This window comes from Bufo gargarizans, chromosome 3, assembly GCF_014858855.1.
Source record: "Bufo gargarizans isolate SCDJY-AF-19 chromosome 3, ASM1485885v1, whole genome shotgun sequence".
Taxonomy (NCBI): domain Eukaryota; kingdom Metazoa; phylum Chordata; class Amphibia; order Anura; family Bufonidae; genus Bufo; species Bufo gargarizans.
In genome coordinates, this window is record NC_058082.1 from 214794527 (window position 1) to 214820281 (window position 25755).

The 25755-nt window shown below is 43.6% G+C and overlaps 1 protein-coding gene across 11 annotated transcripts in view; it reads left to right on the forward strand.

Moving 5' to 3' along the window:
* MAP4K4 (mitogen-activated protein kinase kinase kinase kinase 4) overlaps positions 1 to 25755 on the forward strand; it is a 154105-nt gene that overhangs the window by 64823 nt on the left and 63527 nt on the right. For all 11 annotated transcript variants that reach the window (XM_044283922.1, XM_044283920.1, XM_044283924.1 and 8 more), the window contains 6 exons: positions 12890 to 13015; positions 15324 to 15434; positions 17723 to 17813; positions 21093 to 21223; positions 21557 to 21611; positions 21704 to 21782. In XM_044283922.1, coding sequence (XP_044139857.1) covers positions 12890 to 13015; positions 15324 to 15434; positions 17723 to 17813; positions 21093 to 21223; positions 21557 to 21611; positions 21704 to 21782 — 593 coding nt within the window. The remainder of the gene's footprint in view (positions 1 to 12889; positions 13016 to 15323; positions 15435 to 17722; positions 17814 to 21092; positions 21224 to 21556; positions 21612 to 21703; positions 21783 to 25755) is intronic.

A 25755-nucleotide genomic window follows, 5' to 3' on the forward strand; every position in this document is an offset into this window, starting at 1 on the left:
ACACGGATCACGGACACGGATGACAAACGGTGCATTTTCCGAGTTTTCAACGGACCCATTGAAAGTGAATGGATCCACAGAAAATCACAGAAAATGGAACAGTGGACACGGAACACAACAACGGTCGTGTGCATGAGGCCTTAAGCTCATAAGTGGTCCATCCTGACAGATAATGATTTCGTGGAGTGTACGATTCCTCTTCCCCTGCAGTGTTTGCAATGGGTGCTCTGGTTTCTCTCTACAGTTGTACACAGATTTGTGATTCATCCTCCTGCACTACAAACTATCATGTGTGCGCTTTTATACCCTGTCTACAACTGGTTTTATCTGCCCTTTATAAAACTTTGTTGAAATCTCCTTTTTAGGTACATCGGAGGTATACATGATTGGTATATACTCAGATATGTCAATAGGCATTCATCTGATGTATGTCACTGTGGAATACAGTGGCGAATACTCCCTCCCTGAGTATACCACTGTCGCACCTTAAAAAAAATGTATCGGAAAAGTACCTGACTTGGATGCGGTTTCATCTCTACACGCCCTGCTGTGTACAATATCATGTTATTTAACACACACCATGAATGCTGGAAAAAAAGTGTAGTAGGGCTTAAAAACCTATACATGTTGGTACTGCCATAATTATACTAACCAATAGAATAAAGATGACATTATTTATGCTGAACGGTGAACAGCGCAAAATTGATAACTTAAAACACCATGTCATAATTGCAGTTTATTTATTTCCAATTCCACCCCCTGGAAGCATTAAAGGGGTTGTTTGAGTTCTATAAAAACAGTCAGCCTCTGTAAATATGATAAGAGGAGATCCACCTCTTCTCCCTCTGTTTCTTCCAGTGCTGAGCTTTGGTCCTCTCTGCTACAACCCTGCACATAGGTCACTGCTGCAGCCAGAAAGATGACTTCAGCAGCCGGGAGGACCGTTCTAAATAAAAGTTAACAATAGATCAGAGAAAATAGTAGGTAAATGAGGGGCACTCCGTATAAGGGAATACAAACAGCAAGTGAATAATGGCTAGATTTTATTGATCCTATAAACAAGCCAATGCATCAAACAATAACCATGTTAAAAACATCCATAAAATGTAGTAAAATGCATAAAATAAAATGAATATCCAATGGAAAAGGGCCCTGAGAAAAATTTGTCAGACAAGTATGAAAGTCCACAAACTCGTATTCGCGAATAATCAGCAGTCCCCACAATTGAAATAATCGCACCGGGTCTTTATACACTTGGAAAATTCGTAACTCAAGCCTGTATCAGGCTCCAAATGAATCGCATCCACAATCTGACTGAGGAAGGGGTGTATACCCTGAAACGCGTCTGGGCCAGTTGGGACAGTGAGCCGTTCCCCAAGAAATCAAGATTTATGAGGAGAAAATAACCATAATCGGGGTGATTTTCGCATCTGGAGCACTACCCTGTCTCGAACTAGAGGCTGCATCTTTAAGAAGGATCGATTGTCTTACTACCATTTCCAGCCGAGGAGTCACGGCAGACGTGACGTTCGAAACTCCATACCACGTGGGACGCCGCGTTTGGGTAAGATCGGCTGTGTTTGCGATCCATTACATCAAGCCAGTGACGGAACAGGGTAAGAGATTCCCTTCACGATTACTGATAGATCTGACTATTCGAATTTACTGGAGGATTTAAATCGGACAGTACAGAATACGATTTTTCTGACATAGTCAGATTGTGGATGCGATTCATTTGGAGCCTGATACAGGCTTGAGTTACGAATTTTCCAAGTGTATAAAGACCCGGTGCGATTATTTCAATTGTGGGGACTGCTGATTATTCGCGAATACGAATTTGTGGACTTTCATACTTGTCTGAATTTTTCTCAGGGCCCTTTTCCATTGGATATTCATTTTATTTTATGCATTTTACCACATTTTATGGATGTTTTTAACATGGTTATTGTTTGATGCATTTGCTTGTTTATAGGATCAATAAAATCTAGCCATTATTCACTTGCTGTTTGTATTCCCTCATACGGAGTGCCCCTCATTTACCTACTATTTTCTCTGATCTATTTGTGCGGTCTGGGTGGACCGAGAGGTGAGCACCCTTATCTATTCGGTCTATAGGTTGAGTCACTGGTTTATACTAGTTTCTTCAAAAGTTAACAATAAGTTATATACCCCAGTATTGGGCCAGTGATCGGTCTGTTACAGGCTTTTTGCCTATTCCGTGCTGTGCAGTATATGCTACGTTGTATTATGACATCCACTTTGCATACGGGTTTTTATGGCTTTCTCTCAGCTATTTTAAGTTGCTCTACTAAATGTTGTTTTTTTTTTTTTTTTTTGTAATCGCTATTCTTACCAAGCTGTCATGTTGATCTTGTCTGTCAATCTGTAAAAGGAGGAAGAATTGGCGTGTAATCTCGTAATCAATACATAGGAACAGGTTGCATCTATGTGATTCATGCTTCAGAGCTGTGCATACAAACTGGAAAGCACCATGTAAATGCTTATGCAGAAATGGATCCCAGTCTGCTTCAGCTTATCCAAATGACTTACCTGTCACCTCTCCTGTCTGTTTTAGGAACTACTTGCATTCCCAATGTAATCATTCTGGAGCATCTATTCTTTGACTCTGTTGTACCCTTTCTTTATTCCTTCTAGTAGTTAGAAATGGATTTCTAGTAGTCTGCAGTGAAGGTCTGGTTAGGTGTTACAGTTGGGAGTGTCCCTGTCACCCCGATCTCGGGTAACACCCAATGAAATGATAACTTCTAGAGGAAATAATAAAAAATTGGTACAACATAGATTTGTAAGAATAGACGCTCCAGAATTATTACCCTGGGAATGTAAGTAGCTGCTAAAACAGACGTGTCAGGGAAGGTTACAGGTCCTCTTTAGTGGATATGAATGTCACAAACTCCAAGGGTAGATAACCATGTGGCAGAGTTGTTTCAGTACTTTCAGCGATGTGAAATCCATTCCTTACATGTTAGTCATGTTTTTTCTGCAGTATGCGCGTGAAATTTGCATGCTGTATCTAGAGAAACTGGACAATCGCAGAACTTTCTGCAATAAATCCGACTAGTGTGACGATCAACTACTTGGCATATGGAAAGAGGACAACCTCTGATGTACCAGCTATTAAACTGTACTGGCTGTTGTCTAGAGAGGGGGTATCTCTGTGGTGTGTCCAAGATGACAGCAGCATGTGCACACAAGTTTAAAGAGGTTTTCAAAATTTGTATGTTGATGACCTATCCTCAGGAAAGGTCATTAGTATCTGATTGGTGGGGGTCTGACAGCCAGGACCCCCGCGATTTAGCTGTTTGAGAAGGCACCAGCGCTCCTGAGAGCGCCACAGCCTTCACTCCGCTTTCCCTAAGCCAGGCATCCTCAAACTGCGGCCCTCCAGCTATTGTAAAACTACAACTCCCACAATGCCCTGCTGTAGGCTGGTACCTGTAGGCTGTTCGGGCATGCTGGGAGTTGTAGTTTTGCAACAGCAGGAGAGCCGCAGTTTGAGGATGCCTGCTCTAAGCCAAGTGACGACATGTTCATCTGTAACGTGGCCTAGGCACAGCTCGGCACCAAGCACAGCCGCAATACAATGTACAACACTGTGCTTGGTGAGCTGAGAGAAGGACACAGCCCTCACAGGAGTGCCAGTGCCTTCTCAGACAGCTGGTTTTGGGGGATCACGGGAGTTAGACCCCCACCGATCAGATACTGATGATCTAGCCATAGGAAAGGTCATAAGTATCAAAATCTCGGAAAACTCCTTTGATTTGCTCAATAGAGACTTTTTTGATCAAGAATAGGTTATGCTGCGTTGTGTGGTGTTTTGTGTGGCCCAATCTAGTACTTATCCTGAACAAGCCGACTATGATGTAAGGATTTGGCTGTGATACAAGTAGGACTGCTCATTGGAAAGGGAGTGTACATGAAAAAATATTTTCCATTGATAATGACAAAATCTCTTAAAACTTTTGGGCATTTGTATTGTACAACATTTAATTTTAGCATCTAAGGGGGAGTTTTTGACATCTGTTTAACACCTTTAAAAATAAAATTGTATACGTTAATGGATACCTCAGACAGATGCTATACAGTGGCATCCATTCACCATAGAATTCCGTGTTTTTTTTTTTATTTTATTTTTTTACTGGACTGTGCAGGATGCAAAAGCTTACGTCATGCTTTTGTATCCTTCCCCCGCCAACATATACATTAAATGTATGGCAAAAATGTGATGTGGTGGGTTAAGTGCTCCAACTGTAGCAATTGCTGCTAATGACCAAGAAAAAGTTTGACGAAATGTGTGTGTGTGTCGTGCATGCAACCTTTATTGGTTTGAAATCTTAGTACCATGTATTTACTGCATCAGTACTATTGTGAATACAAGAAACTCTGTAATATATCTGATCATAGAAAAATGCCTCTTTCTTCCCTTTCCCAAATTAATATTCTTTGCCAAGTCTGTATTAAAGGGAGTCTGTCACCAACTTCAGTCATGTTAAACTGTTAATACCACATTGTGGGTTACACACACACACACACACACACACACACACACACACACACTCCATAACAAACACATGGTACTTTTTTTCGCCACTTCTGTGGCTGCAATATTCAAAAAACGAAGTTTAAACCATTTGAAAATGTGTTTTTCAAGTGCCCAGGGGTGGTGTTTGCTGCTCCAAGTGCCCAGGCTCCCGGACGTTACTTGGTGAAAACATTTCCCCTCTATCACAGTTGGGCTACTTTCACACTTGCGTTCAGAGCGGATCCGTCTGGTGTCTGCACAGACGTATCCGCTCCTATAATGCAGACGATGGGATCCGTTCAGAACGGATCTGTCTGCATTATAGTTTAGAAAAAATTCTAAGTGTGAAAGTTGCTCAGACGGATCTGTCCAGACTTTACATTGAAAGTCAATGGGGGACAGATCCGTTTGAAAATTGAGCCATATTGTGTCAACTTCAAACGGATCAGTCCCCATTGACTTACATTGTAAGTCTGGACGGATCCGTTTGCCTCCGCACAGCCAGGCGGACATCAGAACGCTGCAAGCAGCGTTCGGGTGTCCGCCTGCTGAGCGGAGCGGAGGCCAAACGGTGCCAGACTGATGCATTCTGAGCGGATCCGCATCCACTCAGAATGCATTAGGGCTGTACGGATGCGTTCATGCGTTCGGGGCCGCTTGTGAGAGCCTTCAAATGGAACTCACAAGCTGAGCCCCGAACGCTAGTGTGAAAGTAGCCTTAGCCTGCCCAGTATCCATGCAATGTGTGTGCCTGTGAACACCACAGCCAGCCTGTGCATATAACACCCAGTACCCACTGTGGGCAATGGCATAGTTCAACCTAATTAGCATGTGCCGCATACTGGAAATATGCTGACTGCTTGCACAATAGAGGACAGTAAGGCGCAAATGTATTCGGTTGAACGATGCTGCTGCTCTCAGTGCATGCACATGCTGTTGTTTGCAGGCACACACTGAAGATGGGCACATCACATGGATACTAGGCAGGCGATCTGCAGTAGAGGGTAGGAGTTTTCACCGAGTAACACTGGGGGGTCCTGGGCACCTGGAGCGTCAAACCCCACCCCTGGACACTTGCAAATCCAGTTTGACATGACTGAAGTTGGTGACAGACTCCCTCTAAGAGACAAAGAGGGACTGTCAGCCACTGAAGAATCAAATTACCTGCTGCCCATAAAAGTCTATGGAGAGATAAAGATGAAAGAGCTTCTTGAAGGTGAGACGGGCATTTTTTTCTCTGATAAGATATATAACAGGGCTCTCACAAGCGGTCCAAAACGGATTAGTTTTGCCCTAATGCATTCTGAATGGAAAAGGATCTACTCAGTTTTCCTCCGTTCAGCCTCCATTCCGCTTTGGAGGCAGACACCAAAACACTTCTTGCAGCGTTTTTGTGTCCATCTGATGAAACTGAGCCAAACGGATTCGTCCTGGCACACAATGTTAGTCAACGGGGATGGATCCATTTTCTATGACACAATCTGGCACAATAGAAAACTGATCCGTCCTCTGTTGACTTTCAGAGGCATTCCAAGACTGATCCGTCTTGGATATGTTAGGCTACTTTCACAATCGCGTTTGGTGCGGATCCATCATGCATCTGCACAGATGGATCCGTTCAGATAATACAACCGTCTGCATCCGTTCCAAACGGATCCGTTTGTATTATCTTTAACATAGCCAAGATGGATCAGTCTTGAATACCACTGAAATCCGTTTTCTATTGTGCCAGGTTGTGTCAGTGAAAACGGATCCGTCCCTGCAAGCAGTGTTTTGGTGACCGCCTCCAAAGCAGAATGGAGGCGGAATGGAGGCAAACTGATGCTTTCTGAACGGATCCTTATCCATTCTGAATGTATTAAGGCAAAACTGATCCGTTTTGGACCGCTTGTGAGAGCCCTGAACGGATCTCGCAAATGGAAAGCCAAAACGCCAGTGTGAAAGTAGCCTTAAAGATAATACAAATGGATCCGTTCTGAACGTATGCAGACGGTTGTATTATCTGAATGGATCCGCACCAAACGCGTGTGTGAAAGTAGCCTTAGCAGTGAAGGGGACATGACACTAGTAGGAGCTGATTGATGAGGTTTCCCCAGTTCAGACCCAATCACTATTGCAATATTTCGCTCTGTAGTACGGAGGCGATTCGGCATGTAAGTACTCACACGCCTGTGTTTCTGTGCACTGTCTCGTGAAGCCCTGCTTGTAAAGCTCTGAGGAGGTGACTGCTGACTTGCTTGTGAAGCAGTGGAGATTAATGCAGAGGCTGTGGGCGGTCTGTGAAAGACTATCTGCCCCTGTCATTCCTGCTATCCCGGGCTAGTTGAGGTTACACAGTATTGCAGTATGGAGTGAATAAAGAAGGAAAAAATGAGGCCTGCCAACTCCTGCAGTGAAGAGGCCAATCATTTTGGTCTGGCTCTTCTAGTTAGGGAAGCAGTTAACTGTAGCTGTTGTGTCTGCTTCTTTTTATCCCAGCGTGACCTCGGCCAGGCTGCTCTAATCTGAATGCACAGTGTTGATGTAGTCAGTAGGTCAATCCTCCTAGTAATCTGCTCCTCACACCTGGGATGGCGGTATATCCTCCAAGCCATGTCTTCTCTTGGAGTGCCTTGTGGTGAAGGATTAATACAGGGCTCCCAGGTGACAATGGATTTACTGGGCCATATGGCACTGAGCTCTCGTGCTAGACAGACAAATATTTCACTGCATTGGTTTGTAGTGTTTGTAATGTTTTTATTAGTTTACAGCCGATGTCCCAGCGTGGTTCCTATCATTAGGTAATGCTCACCGCTTTGATATTCCCTGCACTGTCGGAGGACGCACCACATTTACACACAGGCCTCCTCAGAAATGAGTCCATCTGCCTAAACAGAAATCTACCACAGAGAAAACTGGTGTAAATTCGGATAAATTTGTCTCTGCTGTTGACCGCTCCCCTTTTGGAAAAGTGCTGAGGGTGGCGTAAAGGAGGCAATTGCAACTTTTCCAAAAGTAGCATTTGAAAAGTGGTAAACACACAGCTTGTTACTTTACTGGTGATAAATGTCCCCCCCCCCCCCCCCTTTTTTTTTTTTGAGAGTAGGACACTGCCACATGTGAAGCAGTAGCTTATCTCCAGATCGAGAAGTCCTGGTTAATGGGTATTGCTCTTCTATGTGAATTGCACCTTTAATTCCATGGTTCAAAGGGATATCGGAGGCTGAGGCTGAGGCTGACCCTCGCCCGTGTTTTGCAGCATGAGGGTGGATTTCCACATTCAGGTTTCATTTCGATGGGACGACTCTGTCCTATTGAAGGGAATGGGATTGAGTTGCTGTACAATATTTGGTGCTGTGCTTAGTATGCAATGCAGAAACCTAGTCATACGAGCACTGGACGTGTCGGGATTTTAACCCTAACCTATCCTGAGGATAGATCATCCATAATAAATGGGTTTCCATGTTTTGCAGCTGCCCACAAGTCTTAGAAGTGCCATCATTGGAGCAGTAGAAAGTGTTCCCTGAAATGATGGATGTGGCTGGGTCTGGTGTGTGACCGTACAAGTCAGGATACGGAGTGTCTGATTAGGCATAAGTACAGGCTGCTATTTTTCACGGGTTGGGCTAGACTCTTATTTCCAGTGCCTTTTATTAGGGTCCGGGGAGATATAGGGGGTCATTATTTTTTTAATTTTATTTTTTTAAGACCATCGTTTTAGATGCCGGTCTTAATACCCCTTTAGCTGGCGGTGGCACCGGCCTCTACATACCTTAAAGGGAACCTGTCACCGGGATTTGGGTTATAGACCTGAGGACATGGGTTGCTAGATGGCTGCTAGCACATCCGCAATATCCAGTCCCCACAGCTCTGTGTGCTTTTATTGTGTAAAAATAACGACTTGATACATATGCAAATTAACCTGAGATGAGTCCTGTCCCTGAGATGAGTCAGGGACAGGACTCATCTCAGGTTAATTTGCATATGTATCAAATCGGTTTTTTGACACAATAAAAGCACACAGAGCTGTGGGGACTGGGTATTGTGGATGTACTAGCGGCCATCTAGCAACCCATGTCCTCAGCTCTATACCCAAAATCCCGGTGACAGGTTCCCTTTAAGCATATCCAGCACCAGTCTTAATATAAGCCAGCTTCCTCGCTGGCTTACATTTAGACAATTTTCGACGCATAAAACGGGCGTAACCTGGCGTGAGCGGAGAAAAGTCAGACTGCGCCACAATCTGCTCCAGAAATACACCTAATATAGATGTATTTCTGGATAGTAAATGACCCCCATAGTGTTTAGCTCTAGCACCAGATAACCTTTTGAATATATGCCAAGTGCATACAGGAGGCGACAATGAAGAGAGGATTTGACGTATCATATTTCAGGAGCATTTAGACTTTGAAAAATATGAGCATATGGTGTTTGTAATCCTCCCGGTCTCTCCTTCCAATCAGATGGAGTCGGCTCACCCCAGTAACCATACTTTATGTCCCTGCCAGGCTCAGGTGCTACTACTGTGTGCCATCTTTGTATTGTAGAAACAAATATTCTGAGACTGGTGAAGCCATAAGATTCAGTTTAGAGCAAGCATTACTGACACGTTATGTTTTTGGTTATTTTTATCCTTTCACTTTTACGATACTTGTAGGATGTTCTAGGACTACTTGGCATGACGGATATTTCAGCCTGTGACTCATTTGCTGTGCCTGTGACCCCAGAATTGCAACAAATCCAGCAGGGTTAGGCCTTATGCAGACGGCCGTTGTTTGGGTCTGCATCCGAGCCGCCGTTTTGGCGGCTCGGATGCAGACCCATTCACTTCAATGTGGTATTTGTTGTACGTGTTATTAGATTGTTAGGACGTCATGTCCCAAAGGTTAATCATTGTTTGCTATACCACTGAGGAAGAAACTTTGTTTCGAAACGCGTCTGGTTTATTAAAGGGCAGTGTGAATATCGATCCATAGTGACTGATAAAGATTATAGCTCCGAAGTTGGTGTCCCGACAGTCTTGTTGCACACGCTGCGACTGAATAAAAGGACACATAGACCACGCGGTAGCATATAACAATAAATTGGACACTTGAAGTACAGTGTGTATACATGCACGTATCGCTAACTACAACTAACACCTTAACTAGACAGTACCTAACAATCTAATAACACGTACGTTAGGTACTGTCCAGTAAAGGTGTTGAAGTTAGCGATACGTGCATGTATAAACACTGTACTTCAAGTGTCCAAATTATTGTTATATGCTACCACGTGTTACCGCGTGGTCTATGTGTCCTTTTATTCAGTCGCGGCTGATTTAGCTGCTAACGCTGCTGCCCTCTTCTGCGTGTTACTCACACGATCTCTGCCGGTGTGTACTCCACTATGTTGCCTGCCTCGTGTACTGTCGGCTTGGCTTCCCCTCAGAGCGTACTTCTCACGCGTGTGCAACAAGACTGTCGGAACGCCAACTTCTCGGAGCTATAATCTTTATCAGTCACTATCGATCGATATTCACACTGCCCTTTAATAACCCAGACGCGTTTCGAAACAATAACGTTTCTTCCTCTGTGGTATAGCAAACAATGATTAACCTTTGGGACATGACGTCCTAACAATCTAATAACACATACAACAAATACCACACTATGATTGGACGCAATTTAACCATTTAATAAAGCATACGCCAAGTACAACACAAGTGAAGAGAGGAAATTAGAAAGTCACTAAAAGATTTATTATCCGATATAATAGACCACATGCCCAGAAAGAATGGAATAGAATACAACTGCAGTATTATAAACATGTTTGCGTGAGCTCCGCATTTAAAGGGACAGTTCAATAATTAATGTGTACGATTTGTATGAAGTGTAGTTTTTTGTATGTCAGCAAAAGTTGATGAAAATACTACATATTGGTGCAATTGATATCTGTTGAGCCAGCCAACTTGGTAGTATTTGTGATTAGTACTACTGTATGTTGCATACACCACTAACTGCACATGTCACTTGGATGCGGCTGGAAGGTGTCACTTGTGCCAACAAGATGCCAACACGTTAACGCTCAAGTACACTATGAGAAACACTGCACTCTCTAGCATTAAGTTGGTTAACTTTTAGCACATTTGCTTTAAAAGGGTTAACACAGCCAAGCGATACGTTGTGGGTATGGGAGTAACAAACAAAACTCATTAAATGGAAAATGTAATATACAAATGTTAGGATCCCGGAATTTAATATGGAGGGATCCTCATGGGATTTTAATCATCACAGGTCATTATGTGAGGGTTTTGGCGGGAATTTTCTTGCCAAAATTGGTGGTCAGGGTGGCTAAATTTAGCCTTTTTTGCTGGGTGAAGGTCAAGGGTCTGGGATTGGTTAGTTAGGACACCTGTGAGGGGTAGTTGCTGGGCAGATTAATTGCTGATGCCCAGCAACAGTTGAGGCATTGGGTGCTGAATTGTGGGGAGGGGGATTGTTTGTGTATATATTGCGGTGGCTGACAGGGTTTTAGCTGTCAGGCAGGCCGCAAGTGTGGAGCTGCACCCGCCCGCCCTCCCATTTCACGGTATTGTCACGACTGCTTTATTAGAAGGAGGGGTAAAGTCGCTCACTGAAATGGTGAGCGGAAGAGTTTTATTATGGTATTTAGGCCGAGCTTATGGCTGGTCTAATCTGTGGTATTAAGCTAGATGGTCCGAGCTTATCGCTGGGCCATTATTTTTATTATTAAGTTATATTGGTACATGGTTTTAATGTTTATTTGGTTTAAGCTGTTCTTTAATAAAGCTGGTCGTGGCCAAAATCTTCCACCATATAAAGTGTCTTATTTATTTATGTTTTGATTTGGGGCTGTTGGTAAAGAAGGGTGTTGCTGTATGTAGAGTGGTTATGCTCTATAATCCCATGTACAATTCTCGAGAAGTTTACAGAAATGATGAAATAGCAATGATATACACAGTCAAAATGGTTCTAAAAATATAAAAAGGGATGAAATAAAGATCAACAGACCTTCTGCTATTGTCTGACCCATTTTGTATATTGCTAAAGGGTCTCAGCCAGATCCCCTCAACCCTCCCATCGGGACATGAGGAGGATGGCTAATCATATGCACATCACGTCTTCGCATAGCAACCTCTGAGCAGGATAATATGACCAGCAAGTTCCCCAGCATATTTTTACCAATCTAAGGTACTTTCACACTAGCGTTTTTCTTTTCCAGTGTTGCGTTCCATCACAGGGGCTTAATACTGGAAAGGAACTGATCAGTTTTATCCTAATGCATTCTGAAAGCAGAGCAATCTGTTCAGGATGCATCAGTTCAGTCCCTCTTACGTTTTTTGGCTGGAGAAAATACCGCAGCATGCTGCATTTTTCTCTCCAGCCAAAAATCCTGAACACTTGCCGGAATGCCAGATCTGGTATTCATTTCCATTGAAATGTTTTAGTGCCGGATCCGGCATTAAAATTGTAGCATTGGCGGATCTGACACAGGAGAGATGGACCTGGTATTTCAATGCATTTGTCAGACGGATCCGCCTGACAAATGCCATCCGTTTGCATCCGGATTGCTGGATCCGGCAGGCAGTTCCAGCAACGGAACTGCCTGCCGGAATCCTCTGCCGCAAGTGTGAAAGTACCCCAAGCATGCCAAATATAAAATTTTAGTCATTTGAGCCTACCGTATATTCAATTCTGTCTGAAGGCCGAAAATTCTGGTGCTTGAGATAAGAGAAGCATGAAACTTGGTTTATGTCCTGTCTTTGGACTATTTTATATTTTCAGCTTTCCCTTTATAAATGACTCCAGACATTCTTAGAAGCACTGGATGGGTTGGAGATGTGCCAGCTCAAGTCAACATGTTCATCTTAACACCCCTGTAAACTTAGGTTCCTGTAGGCTTTTGTATCTTATCCAATCAAATTATCTCCTGAGAGAGTATCTGTCCAGGGTTGTTTAATTAGAATTTCAAGGGGTTCTTGGCTTTTCTATCTATGGTATGTTCTATCTTCAGTCCTGTGGAATAAGCACTTGCCAAGCCCTCACTCCGATGCCACAATCTCCGCTGCACTCACAGGCTGTGGACTCTTCCGCCTGGGTCCCGACTGGATACGTACGCTTCTTTTCATGTTCAGGTGCACATGGCTGGCATCAGCGGAGCGAGGGACAGGCAAGTACTTATTAAACTATCTTTTCTCCATGGGGCTGAAAATAGAATGGATTTTTTGTTTTTAAAAGCCAGTAGAACCCCTTTTAATTCATATGATCTAAACATTTACCTCCTCCTAACATAGTGCATTTTCATAAAACATACAAAAATATTAAGGATTGCTTGACTTTATTAAATGCATTCTCTTTTTCAAAAAAGGATGAAGAAGAGGAAATCAAACTGGAAATCAATATGCTGAAGAAATATTCCCATCACAGAAACATTGCCACTTATTATGGTGCTTTTATTAAGAAGAGCCCTCCAGGGCATGATGATCAGCTGTGGGTAAGTGGAATATCAGTACCCGCTGGACACACAATGCTCCACCCTGCCCCCCCCCCCCAACCTGGGTACTTAATGTACGCATTAACCAATTTCTATCCAGGCAAACGCCCCCATTACCCACAGTACATTTGCCAGACTAATAGGTTTGGCAACTGCACTGTAGGTAATGGAAGACCTGTTTGGTCTGCTTTGGTTGACCTCTTCTGTGGTGACATGTATGCATTGTTCAATGGAAATTAAGAGGTTCTCAACACATTCTGCTTGGGATAACACCATCCTTCACAATTCTGTTCAGAAGAAAAGTTAGTTATATCATGAGCATTAATAAAGTTACATAATGCTAAAGCACACCACTGAAAATTTTAACATTTTCTACCATTTGATGTGTCACATAACTACCTTCCCATTTGAAAAACTGAAGTTTGATCCAAGATGGCGACATTCAAGATGATCACTGTGTTGGTGACATGGCCTAACACAGGCATCCTCAAACTGTGGCCCTCCAGCTGTTGTAAAATTACAACTCCCACAATGCCCTGCTGTAGGCTGCTACCTGTAGTCTGTTCGGACATGCTGGTAGTTGTAGTTTTGCAAAAGCTGGAGAGCTGCCTGGCCTAACAGATTCCCCCCTACTTTTGGATCATCATCTGCCAAACCATTTTTATATATGGGTGTTTCTTAACTTTTTAGAAGCCCTGTAAATTGCTAGCTCATTTGGATGACTGCCATCTCTCACACCTCCACCATTCGCATTCTCATGCAGCTCAGCTAAGCATACATATGTCCCTAACTGAGAAAGGAGAGACAGCTACTGACAGACATCTGGCAGCCCTTTATCTCCCTGAGAATAAAAGAATTGGGTGGCTGAAATCCAATTTGCCTGATCCTTTTCTCAACCTGTATTGGGGCAAAGTCAGGAGTCCCCCATGCACATTAGATAGTCTGCCATTCCACCAAAATTGACAGGTTTGGTCAACATTAAGCTATCGTGTATGGCCAGATTGAGTGGCTTCTTAATGTCTTTTTCTGAAAAACGCTGCTTCGACTGCATTTTTTTTTTCTTGATCACAGACTGATGCTGGCCAATAGGAAATTGAAAATGCACCTTACAATTATCTTTTTTTTGTGGCATTTTAAGACTATTTCCTAGTGGTTTTGCCCTATTGACTTTTTTGTAAATGGCAGCCTACTCTGGGTGTGGTGCCTTTGATGTTTCCCATAGATTTCTCCATAGGAATAAATAAATATGTGAGAAAAGGGGAAATAAAAAGGCCACCCCTAAACACATGCTTGTACTACGTCAGAGTTTGGTGGCATTCTCTCCCACGCCCAAAAAAAAAAGAGAAAAAAAAAGCCAATATTAAAACATCAATGTTCGACCTTTTAGAAGGCCTGGAGACATGACTTGGATAATAATAATAAAGCTAGTATCACATCTGCAAACAGTTGTTTTGGGGTGATGAGTACTGGCTTAACTGGGTGAGAGGTCTAGGTCAGGATTTGAGGAATACAATATCTCCTTAAGAAGAGGCACATGGCATTATAAATCCTAATAATGCTATGCACTCCTGCATGTCCAGAACACAGATTCGCACTCGCACATGGAGCGTAATTACCACAATACACTCGCCCGTGTGAGCCCTTATAGGCCCTGTTTCAAGGCCTTTTAAAAGGTCGACCAATGACTAATAGGATTTCTACCTTACGTCTGGTGGCATTAGAGGCAGAGCTTGTTAGGGGCTCATTTGGATACCCTTTTCCCACATTTTCAAAAGAAGAGCTGCCTGGCCTATAAGACTCCTCATGCTGTTTAAGGAGCTCTCCATATGGAGATGTTGTATTCCCCAAAATCGAAATTTTGATAAAAACAGACAATTTTAAACTAAAACGAACATTTGTCTGGTAAAACTTAATAATCATTTTTAACCAATCTATGACAAGCTGTCGTTGTTTGAAATGAAGTTGTCCTTTCTTAAAACCTTTGTACTACAGTAGAATTAAAGATATTTACTTCATGAAGATCTTTGAAAGATAGTGTGGCAGTCGATCGGTTCCATAGAAAACGCATAGACTAAAATATGTACGGCAGTATCTGCAAAACCATTGCTTACCAGAGGACTGTTTGTTCAATGGTTGCTCAAACACCAACCTCCTTCTGTCTAATGTGTATCACCAATTTAGTGTGATGGTAAATGGTCACTTGATTGTTTACGGACAGTGTGGAAGCAAGCATCCCCATTCTGTAAATTTGTATACACTAGATCAGCCATGCCATACTGTGCTAATGCTCTTAATGTTTGTTCCTCAGCTTGTCATGGAGTTTTGTGGTGCTGGCTCAATCACTGACCTGGTGAAGAATACTAAAGGGAACACTTTGAAGGAAGATTGGATTGCTTATATCTCACGTGAAATCCTGAGGGTGAGAATGAATTTTTCTTGTTCACGACACCACAGCAAACTAAGGTGACAACGGCTAGCAGAACACGTCCATGACACCAAGTTTGATTCTGCTAAGCGCCTGGAAATGGTCCGGGCAGAGACAAGGTTGTGTATAGAAGGTGCCACCTGTGTCTGGATGGTGGACAACAAAACTGTGGGAGCTGTCCGTGCTTGTCTGCGGAGCAAACAATCAAATCTACTGGTGGTTTGTCTGGGTCGTCCGGAGCCTGTTCACCTGATATGTGTGTCCTCACATAACCACTGCTCCCAACATCCCCTAACAGCTAGGTCAGAATGGCTCAGATGGCGAACAGTTTGTTAAAACAACCTTTCTGCTTTTGCCAGTTCAATAATGTACCCCCTCTCAAATTCTGTCAACGGTGAAAAATGCCTGAGTGCATCATAGAGACATGTCTAGCAGTCGATGATCTCTCACCAAGAGGAACGCTACCAAAACGTAGCCACTGAGAGCCTTTTCATAGGGTATCGGGAAAGCACTTTTACTCCCTCTAGTGGCAAGGCTCGGTGTCTAATGAGACATAATTGCATGCCGGGTTTTGGAGCAATTTGAACTTTATATTTGGGTGCATTTTTTGTTGTTGTCAGTGTGTGTGTATATATTGTATGGTGTATAGTGAGTGACTTGTTTGTGCACACAGTGCAATAGGCAGTTGTAAGCCTAATGCAGAATCTATGAAATCCAACCTGCCAATTCTGCATCAGAGGGGAGTCAGGTTTTTACAACACACATAAAGTTATTGGTTGATGCTCTCAAAACTTGAGGAAAAAAAACCCTCAGATTTGTTGCTAGCGTTTCATGACAAAACCTTGAAACATTGTAATATATCTTAGAGAAAAAGGTCTCTTTCCCCACATTCTTCCCCTCCTTAAAATTGTCTGTTGAAATTAGTCTGGAGAGAGAAGACAGACCGCCAACTCACGGAAGGATCAGATTACTTGCTGCCCATAGGAGTCTGTAGTGAGATGGTAGGGGTGGGGATGAAGGAGCTGCTAGAGGAAGAACAATGCATTTTTCTCAGATAAGCTATAGAACAAGGATTCTTATTTTACCTGTACCATTGGTTACGTTTGTTGAAAGTACAATTACCTTTTCTTTTAGTGTGTAATGAAAATGATTTATTTTGAAATACATTTGGGGCAAGTTATCGGATTTATGTGCTTAATAATTATACTTTTTCTTATGAACTGCGATCTGCAGTTAAGGTTCATCCGTTAGTTTCTCCCCTCCCACCAAAAAGAAAAAACAATCAAAGCTAAGTCTGTCCTTTTTGTGTCTCAACTTGTATGTCTAATGTGGTTTCAGTCTTGATTTTCATCACATTGATTGCCAAATGCATCCCGTTATAAATAAACTAGGATCAGGTTCCATTTAAGACAAAGGATCGTGAGTCATTGCCTCTTTCTTAAAGGGATTCTGTCACCTCCCCTAAGCCAAAAAACGATTTTAAAGCAGCCATGAAGCACAGCTTACCTTGATTAGGCTGTGCTCTTTTATCTCGAAATCCGTCCAGCAGTTACTGCAAAAAACGACTTTGATTGATATGTAAATGAGTCCTGAAGGTGCCCAGAGGGGCGTTTTTTTCTTCTTAGAGATCCCAGTACCGCCCCTCTTTCAGTGCCCAGCCCGCCTTCCATGTACTGTCTAACCGCCGCCCCCAGCCTGCCACAGCCTCCCCTCCCTCCCTTCCCTCCCCTCCCCCTCCCTCAGTCAGCAGGGAAGAGCGAGCATCGGACGTCACTGGGCTCGACGCATGCCCAGTGACGAGGATGAAGCTGCTGCCCTCAGTCTCCTGCTGATCGCACAGGCGCAGCCCTCAGTGGGTACTGCGCCTGTGCGAGAGTTCGTTCGGCATGAGGGAGGGGGAGGAGAGGGAGGAGAGGCTGTGGCAGGCTGGGGGCGGTTAGACAGTGCAAGGAAGGCGGGCTGGGCACTGTAAGAGGGGCGGTACTAGGCTCTCTAAGAGGAACAAAACGCCCCTCTGGGCACCTTCAGGACACATTTACATATCAATCAAAGTCGTTTTTTGCAGTAACTGCTGGACGGATTTCAAGATAAAACAGCACAGCCTAATCCAGGTAAGCTGTGCTGCATGGCTGCTTTTAAATCGTTTTTTGGCTGAGGGGAGGTGACAGAATCCCTTTAATTTTAACAGACCGTTTTCTTACACTGACTTGCTGAGACATTGTATCTTTTCATCAGGTTGGCTATAAGTTCTCACTATGCTATATCTCATTTGTTCTTTTAAGGGCTTGGCTCATCTCCATGCTCACCACGTGATTCACAGGGATATCAAAGGACAGAACGTGCTGCTGACGGAGAATGCAGAGGTGAAGCTGGGTAAGTGACATTAAGTATATTCTAACTAAGTATCAACACATGAAAACTAAACCTAACATCTATGATTTGTGGATATTGTTCTCTTTATAGACTTTTGTTCTTCTTGCACCAGTTTATAAAGGATTGCTTAACCTGTCATACTCTCATGGTTTCTGTTGAGAGTTGTGTTTTAAGCCGCTTTCAGACTTTGCCAAGGTCCTAAGCGATTGGCTAGCTCAGCGTGCCCAGATAAACCAATTAAAGGGAACTTGTCATCAATTTTCTGTTAAACGCACCAAGGACAGCATGAAGTAGTGATAGACACGCTGATTTCAGCGGTGTGTCACTCATGAGCTCAAAGAAAGTGGTTGCGGCGAACCAGCAACATAATCGTTGCAGCCCAGGCCTCGAAAAGAGTCAAATCTAACTGAGAAGAGTCATGGTTATTCATAATCTCCTGCTCTCCCCACCCATCTGCTGATGTCTTCTAGGGAGAAAAGGAAGGAGAAAACTGTCAATCATTAGAAGATGGGCGGGAGAACGGGACCTTATGAATAACCAGGACTCTTCTCAGGTAGATTTGACTCTTCTCGAGGCCTGGGCTGCAATGATTATGCTGCTGGTTCTCAGCAGCCACTTACCTTTAGCTCATGAGTGACACACCGCTGAAATCAGCATTTCTGTCAGTATTTTATGCTACCCTCAGTATGGTCAGCATAAAATTGATCACTGGTTCCCTTTAAGAATGTGTTGTCTGATCGGTGCAACCTGATTGAACTAGGACAGTGGTGGGCAAACTTTTTTGTCAACTGAGCCAAATATCGCCAAAACCACGATTGAAATTTATTTCGAGAGCCACATTTTTAAAACCTAAAATATTGCGTCAACAGTACCAGTGAGGACTATTGGGGCTCATGCACACGACCGTGTGCCCGCCGTTGCCATATTGCAGGCCGCATACGGCGGAGGCACAGCCAGAAGCACCACGGAAGCACACTGTAGCACTCATATCCCGGATCCTGGACCCATTGAAGTGAATGGGTCCATGATGCGGGCTGCACACGACCGTGTGCAGCCCGCATCATGGACCCATTCACTTCAGCATGCGCTACTGTTTTTGCGGTGCGGGCAATCGGATGCGGATCGCGAACCCCATTTAAGTGAATGGGTCCGCGATCATCATGCAGCTGCCCCATGGTCTGTGTCCGTGCATTGCGGACCGGTATTTGCGGTCCGAAGCACAGGCACAGCGCCCTTACATTCGTGGGCATGAGCCCAGAGTGTGTTTTTACATACTTTTATATGTACTTTCTTTTATTTGGATCTTGATGATTATTATTTCATTTTATCTTTATCATTTTTAACTTTTATTAAACTTGTCTGCAGATGTGGATGTAATGTGGATGAAGCACTTATGGGGGATATCTGTGGATGACGCACTTATGGGGGATATCTGTGGATGACGCACTTATGGGGGATATCTGTGGATGACGCACTTATGGGGGATATCTGTGGATGACGCACTTATGGGGGATATCTGTGGATGAAGCACTTATGGGGGATATCTGTGGATGACGCACTTATGGGGGATATCTGTGGATGACGCACTTATGGGGGATATCTGGATGACATATATAGCATAAGATGCTATATAAGTGCCCTCCACAGATATCCCCCATAAGTGCCCTCCACAGATATCCCCCATAAGTGCCCTCCACAGATATCCCCCATAAGTGCCCTCCACAGATATCCCCCATAAGTGCCCTCCACAGATATCCCCCATAAGTGCCCTCCACAGATATCCCCCATAAGTGCCCTCCACAGATATCCCCCATAAGTGCCCTCCACAGATATCCCCCATAAGTGCCCTCCACAGATATCCCGCATAAGTGCCCTCCACAGATATCCCCCATAAGTGCCCTCCACAGATATCCCCCATAAGTGCCCTCCACAGATATCCCCCATAAGTGCCCTCCAGTAAGTAAAGTAATGTATTAGTGGGGGGGAAGGGAGGAGGCAGGGACACTTGCGGTGGGGCCGGTGCATACACCGGGGGCAGCTCCTACCTTTCTGCTGCAGGACATTTCGCTCCTCCTGGACCTGAGCGGCGGCCTCTTCACCACTCCTCACATGGCCGGTGTTCTGCCGAAAGTCCGCCGCTGCCCACCCTTCTGCTGCTGTGCGCAGCGTGACATCTCACCCTCCGTCATGTGCCTCCTGCCCCGCCTGCCTGCTTCATTCATAAAGTGGAAGGAGCAGACAGACGGGGCAGGAGGCACATGACGGACATTTTGAAAGCTTGACATTTTGCAAGAAAGGCCGCCCACCCGCCAGCCCGAACCAAAGAGCCGCATCTAAGGATCAAAAGAGCCGCATGTGGCTCGCTAGCCGCGGGTTGCCGACCACTGAACTAGGACATTGGTTTCCTGCAACAAGGAGTTTCTATACATGTTGTCGCATTCTGTGCAGCATAATTTTATGCTGCACAGAATAATTAATATTTTAAGCTTAAACACAATTTCCGAGCAAGTGATGCCATTTTTATTTTGTTTCTGTATTTATTGACTGGGGACTGCATGAGAGAAACCCATATTTGTGTAGCACACCACAGAAATGCATCTGACTGGATTATAAATATACCTAGTCTGCAGACAGACCTAGGCCCCACTATGTCTTGTGATATATACTTAGAGAGGGGAGAAGTGAATTAAAATAGAAAGCAAGTCATCCAGGAACCCACAATTACTTAGTGACGGAGGGTTAAAGTCAAGGCACAGATTGTCCTTCTTTAGATCAACCAGAAATAAAGCTTGTCTGCAGTTGGTGGATGCCTGGCATGGTCTTGGAGTGTAACACAATGGATGTAATTAATTTATCCATTTCTTGAAGCGATTATAGCATAGATGATCTTTCAGTAGTCTTGAAACCATTACTTTTTCTTACTGACCTATTCAAGCTTCTGGTAAAAAATATATACATAGGAAATGCATACTGTATGAGCTAATTCCAGAACACCTTTGTAATGATTTCTATATTTTCATAAGGTGCAATAGATAAGGCCATGTAAACGAGCCTTTGGGGACATCACATAACTCTCCATGATGATATATACTTTTCCTTTAGGTAAATTTAATGTACTAATGCAGTGGTGCAAACTGATATTGATTTCACGTCGGCCTATGAATTTCTAATGAGGCTTTAGCACACTTTGCAGCTTGGAGATCAGCTGACTTTGCAGCCTTTAACTCGAAATGTTTTATTTCAAGAGATCAATGTCTTGTGCTCATGTGTCTTCTACAGTGGATTTTGGTGTCAGTGCTCAGCTGGACAGAACAGTAGGCCGCAGGAATACATTTATTGGTACACCATATTGGATGGCCCCTGAAGTTATAGCCTGTGATGAGAACCCAGATGCTACCTACGATTACAGAGTAAGTTATTTTCACTTTAGTATGACAAAAAGATGTACCTGTTGGTGTATTTCCATCCTGTACATGTTTGTGTTGTGCAGATTGAGGAACATTGGAGCAAGGGACTGATGTAGTGCAGTCTGTAGAGGAGACACATCTGCACTGCATGCGTGACAGATTGTTTTCCACGAGAATTGCTTGGGATATGTCGCAGGTTATTATCCACTGTGACCTAAAACCTTGAATAATGCTTACACAGAAACCTTTCTCTTAATAAAGATGATTTGAATACTTCATTCGTACATAATGATCATAATTTTAGAGGCACTGATTTTGATTTCTTTCCTTTTACAGAGTGACCTTTGGTCTTGTGGTATAACTGCAATTGAGATGGCAGAAGGGGCACCCCGTAAGTTCTTATGAAAGCATTGATGATATGATAAAGCCTTCTACACATTTTACATTGTGAAGTAAAATTTACACATTTGTTTGTTTTCCAAGCTCTTTGTGATATGCACCCGATGAGAGCACTTTTCCTTATTCCAAGAAATCCTCCTCCGCGGCTAAAATCAAAGAAATGGTGAGTTTCTGTTGTCAGATGGCATCATGTGCGGAATAATCTCCCTCACCAGTATGAAAGATGCTGTTCACGTTTGCCATTAGATTTTGCATTATTTGCTTTCGTGGGACGCAAGCTGTTAAGAAAGTCATTTGTTTTAGGTTTCGGATTCACAGGGACTAGAAGTCATGCGGGAGTTGCTAAAAAAAAAAAAAAGCTGCGATTCCAATGTGACTTCATTTATTCTTGATGGAGTAGGGGTATGCAATGGTATTATCTCCACAAACTTTATATTTGCCTGCTTTCCCACCACTTTGAAGGGAATAACTGCACATGCGCAGTGACTTAGGATGCCTTGCACCTCAAGCCTCACACGCCGATGATCGGGTGAACACTTGTTCCTGATCATTGACCTGTAGAAAAATGTCTACCAATCAGCGTACAAATGAGCAGATGAGACTTGCTCTATTATCGACTGATCGATACTCACGTCTCCGCTTAGAGGAGAGTTCAGCAGAGGAGCTCTGGAAACTGGGTTGTCAGATGGCTAGTCTCTGCAAGAACAAGGAAAAAACATGGTGCCACATAGCGTTATAACCCCAATTCACCAGGAGGAGGCTGGGAGGACACAATGAGCAGAGGTGTGGCTAGGCTTTCCGGCACCCGGGGCAAGGATTCAGTATGGCACCTTCCTGCACTTACCTCCAAACTTTAGTAAATAAGAAAGAGGGACTATATAAGTGGCATAGCGTGCACAATTTTTTTTATACTAAGCCACACCTCTGACTATACCCATTGCATAACTATACTCTCCCAATCCCACCCAGTCCCCTTAGGGTTATGGGTGTATGGCTTAAAATGTAACTTTTAATAATATCCTTCCGAATATTTTTACACCTGTTGTGTGTTTTATTTTTATTTTTTTTAATGAAATTTTTGAATGTATAAGGCCCCTTTCAGATGAGCGGATGTCACATTGCGGACTGCAGTGCAGCACCCAGCCTGACCTTCCAGCACTGCGGGGGTTGCATAGCTTTATATTGATTTATGATGCTATGTAACCCTTAGAGGTCTGGATAACTGTCAGTGTTATCCAATATATTCCATAACTGTAAGGCCTCTTTCACACGAACGTATGGCTTTTTCAGTGTTTTGCGGACGGGTTTTCACGGATCCGTTGTTCCGTTTTTTTTGTTTGTTTCCTTTCCATTTTTCCGTATGGCATATACAGTATACAGTAATTACATAGAAAAAATTAGGCTGGACATACAATTTTCAAAAGATGGTGCCGCAAAAACGGAGTGGATGCGGAAGACATACGGATGCATTGCCGTATGTGTTCCGTTTTTTTTTTTGGGCGGACCCATTGACTTGAATGGAGCCACGGAACGTGATTTGCGGGCAATAATAGCACATGTTCTATCTTCCAACGGAACGGTAATATGGAAACTGAATGCATGCGGAGTACATTCAGGTTTTTTTTGCGGAACCATTGAAATGAATGGTTCCGTATACGGACCATATACGGAACGCAAAAAACGGCCCGTAAATGAAAAAAAGAAACGGTCGTGTGAAAGAGGCCTAAGGGTTACATAGCATCATAAATCAATATAATGCTATGCGACCCGGCAGTGCTGGAAGGTCAGGCGGGTGTTCGAGTCCGCAACGTGACCCCTGCTTGTCTGAAAAGGGCCTAACACACGGTTAACACATAGGCAATGTTGTATGGATAATTGAGGTCTATAAAAGAACAATTAAAATACATATTCATCATTATTGCCTCGTTCCTATATAATAATGTAATGTATACCTTTCTGCATAGATAAGACCTCCAGGGCTAAGTGATTAAAAGTAGGGTAGAAGGATCTAGAGAACGAACTGACAATAAAGGGGGGGGGCAGACCAATGACGTACAAGGAAAAAAAAAGGCGAAGAGTAGTGGGGGGTTCCCGCAGGGTGGTGGGCCTAGCAGGTATTAAGTATACAGAATCAGGGGCTCCATTCCTTCTTGTGGAATTTGACCTAGAGATCTCGGGTAATTAGCGACAAAAATTAGACGAGTCCAGACCAGATACCACAGGACCCACGAGAAACCGGGTCCTAAATAAAGATAAGGGAAGTACGAGAATGATCTTGAAGAGAATAATCAAACCAGGGTGTCCAAATCTCCAGAGACTGGTCATGCCGGTCCATGGTGATCGCAGTTAGTTTAGCAGAGAAGTATAGGGATGATTTCTTCCAAGCGACTGCTATTGTCTGTTTCACATCCAAAAAGAAAAAGCTTACCAATTGTCTCGAGTGTGCAGGAATTTGTGGGTTCTTTTTATTGAGCAGTGCTTCACAGGGATCTTATTTCGACACCTGTTTTAAGCCCCGATACATTTACTATCTTTTATGCCTGAAAACAGGTGAAAAGAGGAGTAAAAACTGTTCCAGTTAGAGGCCTAAATAATTTTTACCCCAGGCGCAGTGACTGCTGGAGGTGCGGCTAATTCATAAATTAGGCTAATCATGTGCAGAGGTGGAACACAGATCAGTGCAAAAAGTCAGTCTTTGTAAATGACCCCTAGTATGTTACTTGATAAAACCTATCATATGGTACACGGCGGTACCGATACACCGTGCCATAAATAAATAATAACAACTGGTCTTACCGCATCCAGGGTTTTGCTGGAGGGTGATGTCCGCTGGAACCTGAACAAGGTCACTGTGGTGACAGAGGAAAAAAAATAATCGCATAAAAAAAAGGGATGGTAACTGTCCCTGTTAAATCAGAAGCAGGGGACGCTGTGCTTACCCTGAAAGGCCTGTATTACACCAACAGGTTATCTAACCAATATCTGTTCCATCAGACCAATAGTGAGTATAACAAAAGATCTGTGCGTGTAACATTCCATCTGACCAATGATTGGTCCAAAAATTGTCCGATAATCTGTTGGTGTAATACAGTCCTAAGACCTAGCCATCCCAATGTATAACAGGGTAATCTAGGTTGTTGCCTTCCTCTTAGTGCTACCACACTGTAGGATTGCCCATATTGTGCCTCCCTCGTTGTAGGTATGCCCACATTGTGTAACCCTCACAGTAGTAATGCAGACATTGTGCCCCCTCAAAGTGGTAATCTCTCATTGTGGCCCCCTCACAGTATTAATGCCCACATTCTGTCCCTTTCAGTCTTACCCGCTCCAGATCCATTAATAAAGGAAAAAAATAAAATTATATATACTCGCCTGTTTCTCCGATGATCGCACACATTCAGCATTCCCCAGCAGCAGCCGCACAATGCAGTCACACACGCACTTGCTGGCTGTGTAGGAGAAGCCTGGTTTTCGGGCCTGCACCTCCACCTACAAAGTCTAGAACCATCTAAATCAGGGGTACTCAAGTACTTTTTGTAAAGTTCCACACACCTGAGTCTGCTGTAGGATGAAGGTCCGAGCTGCAAAAAAATATATATAAGGAGGGACATCACCATTGGTGTGTGGCCCTGCATTATTATTATTTTTTTACAATAATCCACCCCTTCAAGCCGACCTAATCTACTTTCTGCCGACCAAACAGTAAGAATGTCCTTTCAGTGCCCCCTAACAATAATAATGCCCCTTTAATGCCCCTCAAAGTATATCCCTTTAGTGCTACACACAGTATGATACCCCTAAGTGCACCCTCACAGCAGGGTAATCCCTTAGTGCCCCCACACATTATGATGCACTTTAGTGTCCTGACACATTGTGATGCCTCCTTAGTTCCTCCCCAGAGAGTATGAATACCTTAAGTGACCCCTTACAGTAGTAATGCCTTATCTGTGCCCCTTCTCAGTTGTAATGCCCTCTTCACAGTAATAATCCCCACTACGCCTACTTCATAGTAATAATCCCCATTGTGCGCTCTTCATAGTAGTAATACCCATTGTGCGCCCTTCATAGTAATAGTCTGCAATGTGCCCCCTGTATAGTAATATTGCCCAGTGTGCCCCCTGTATAGTAATAATGCC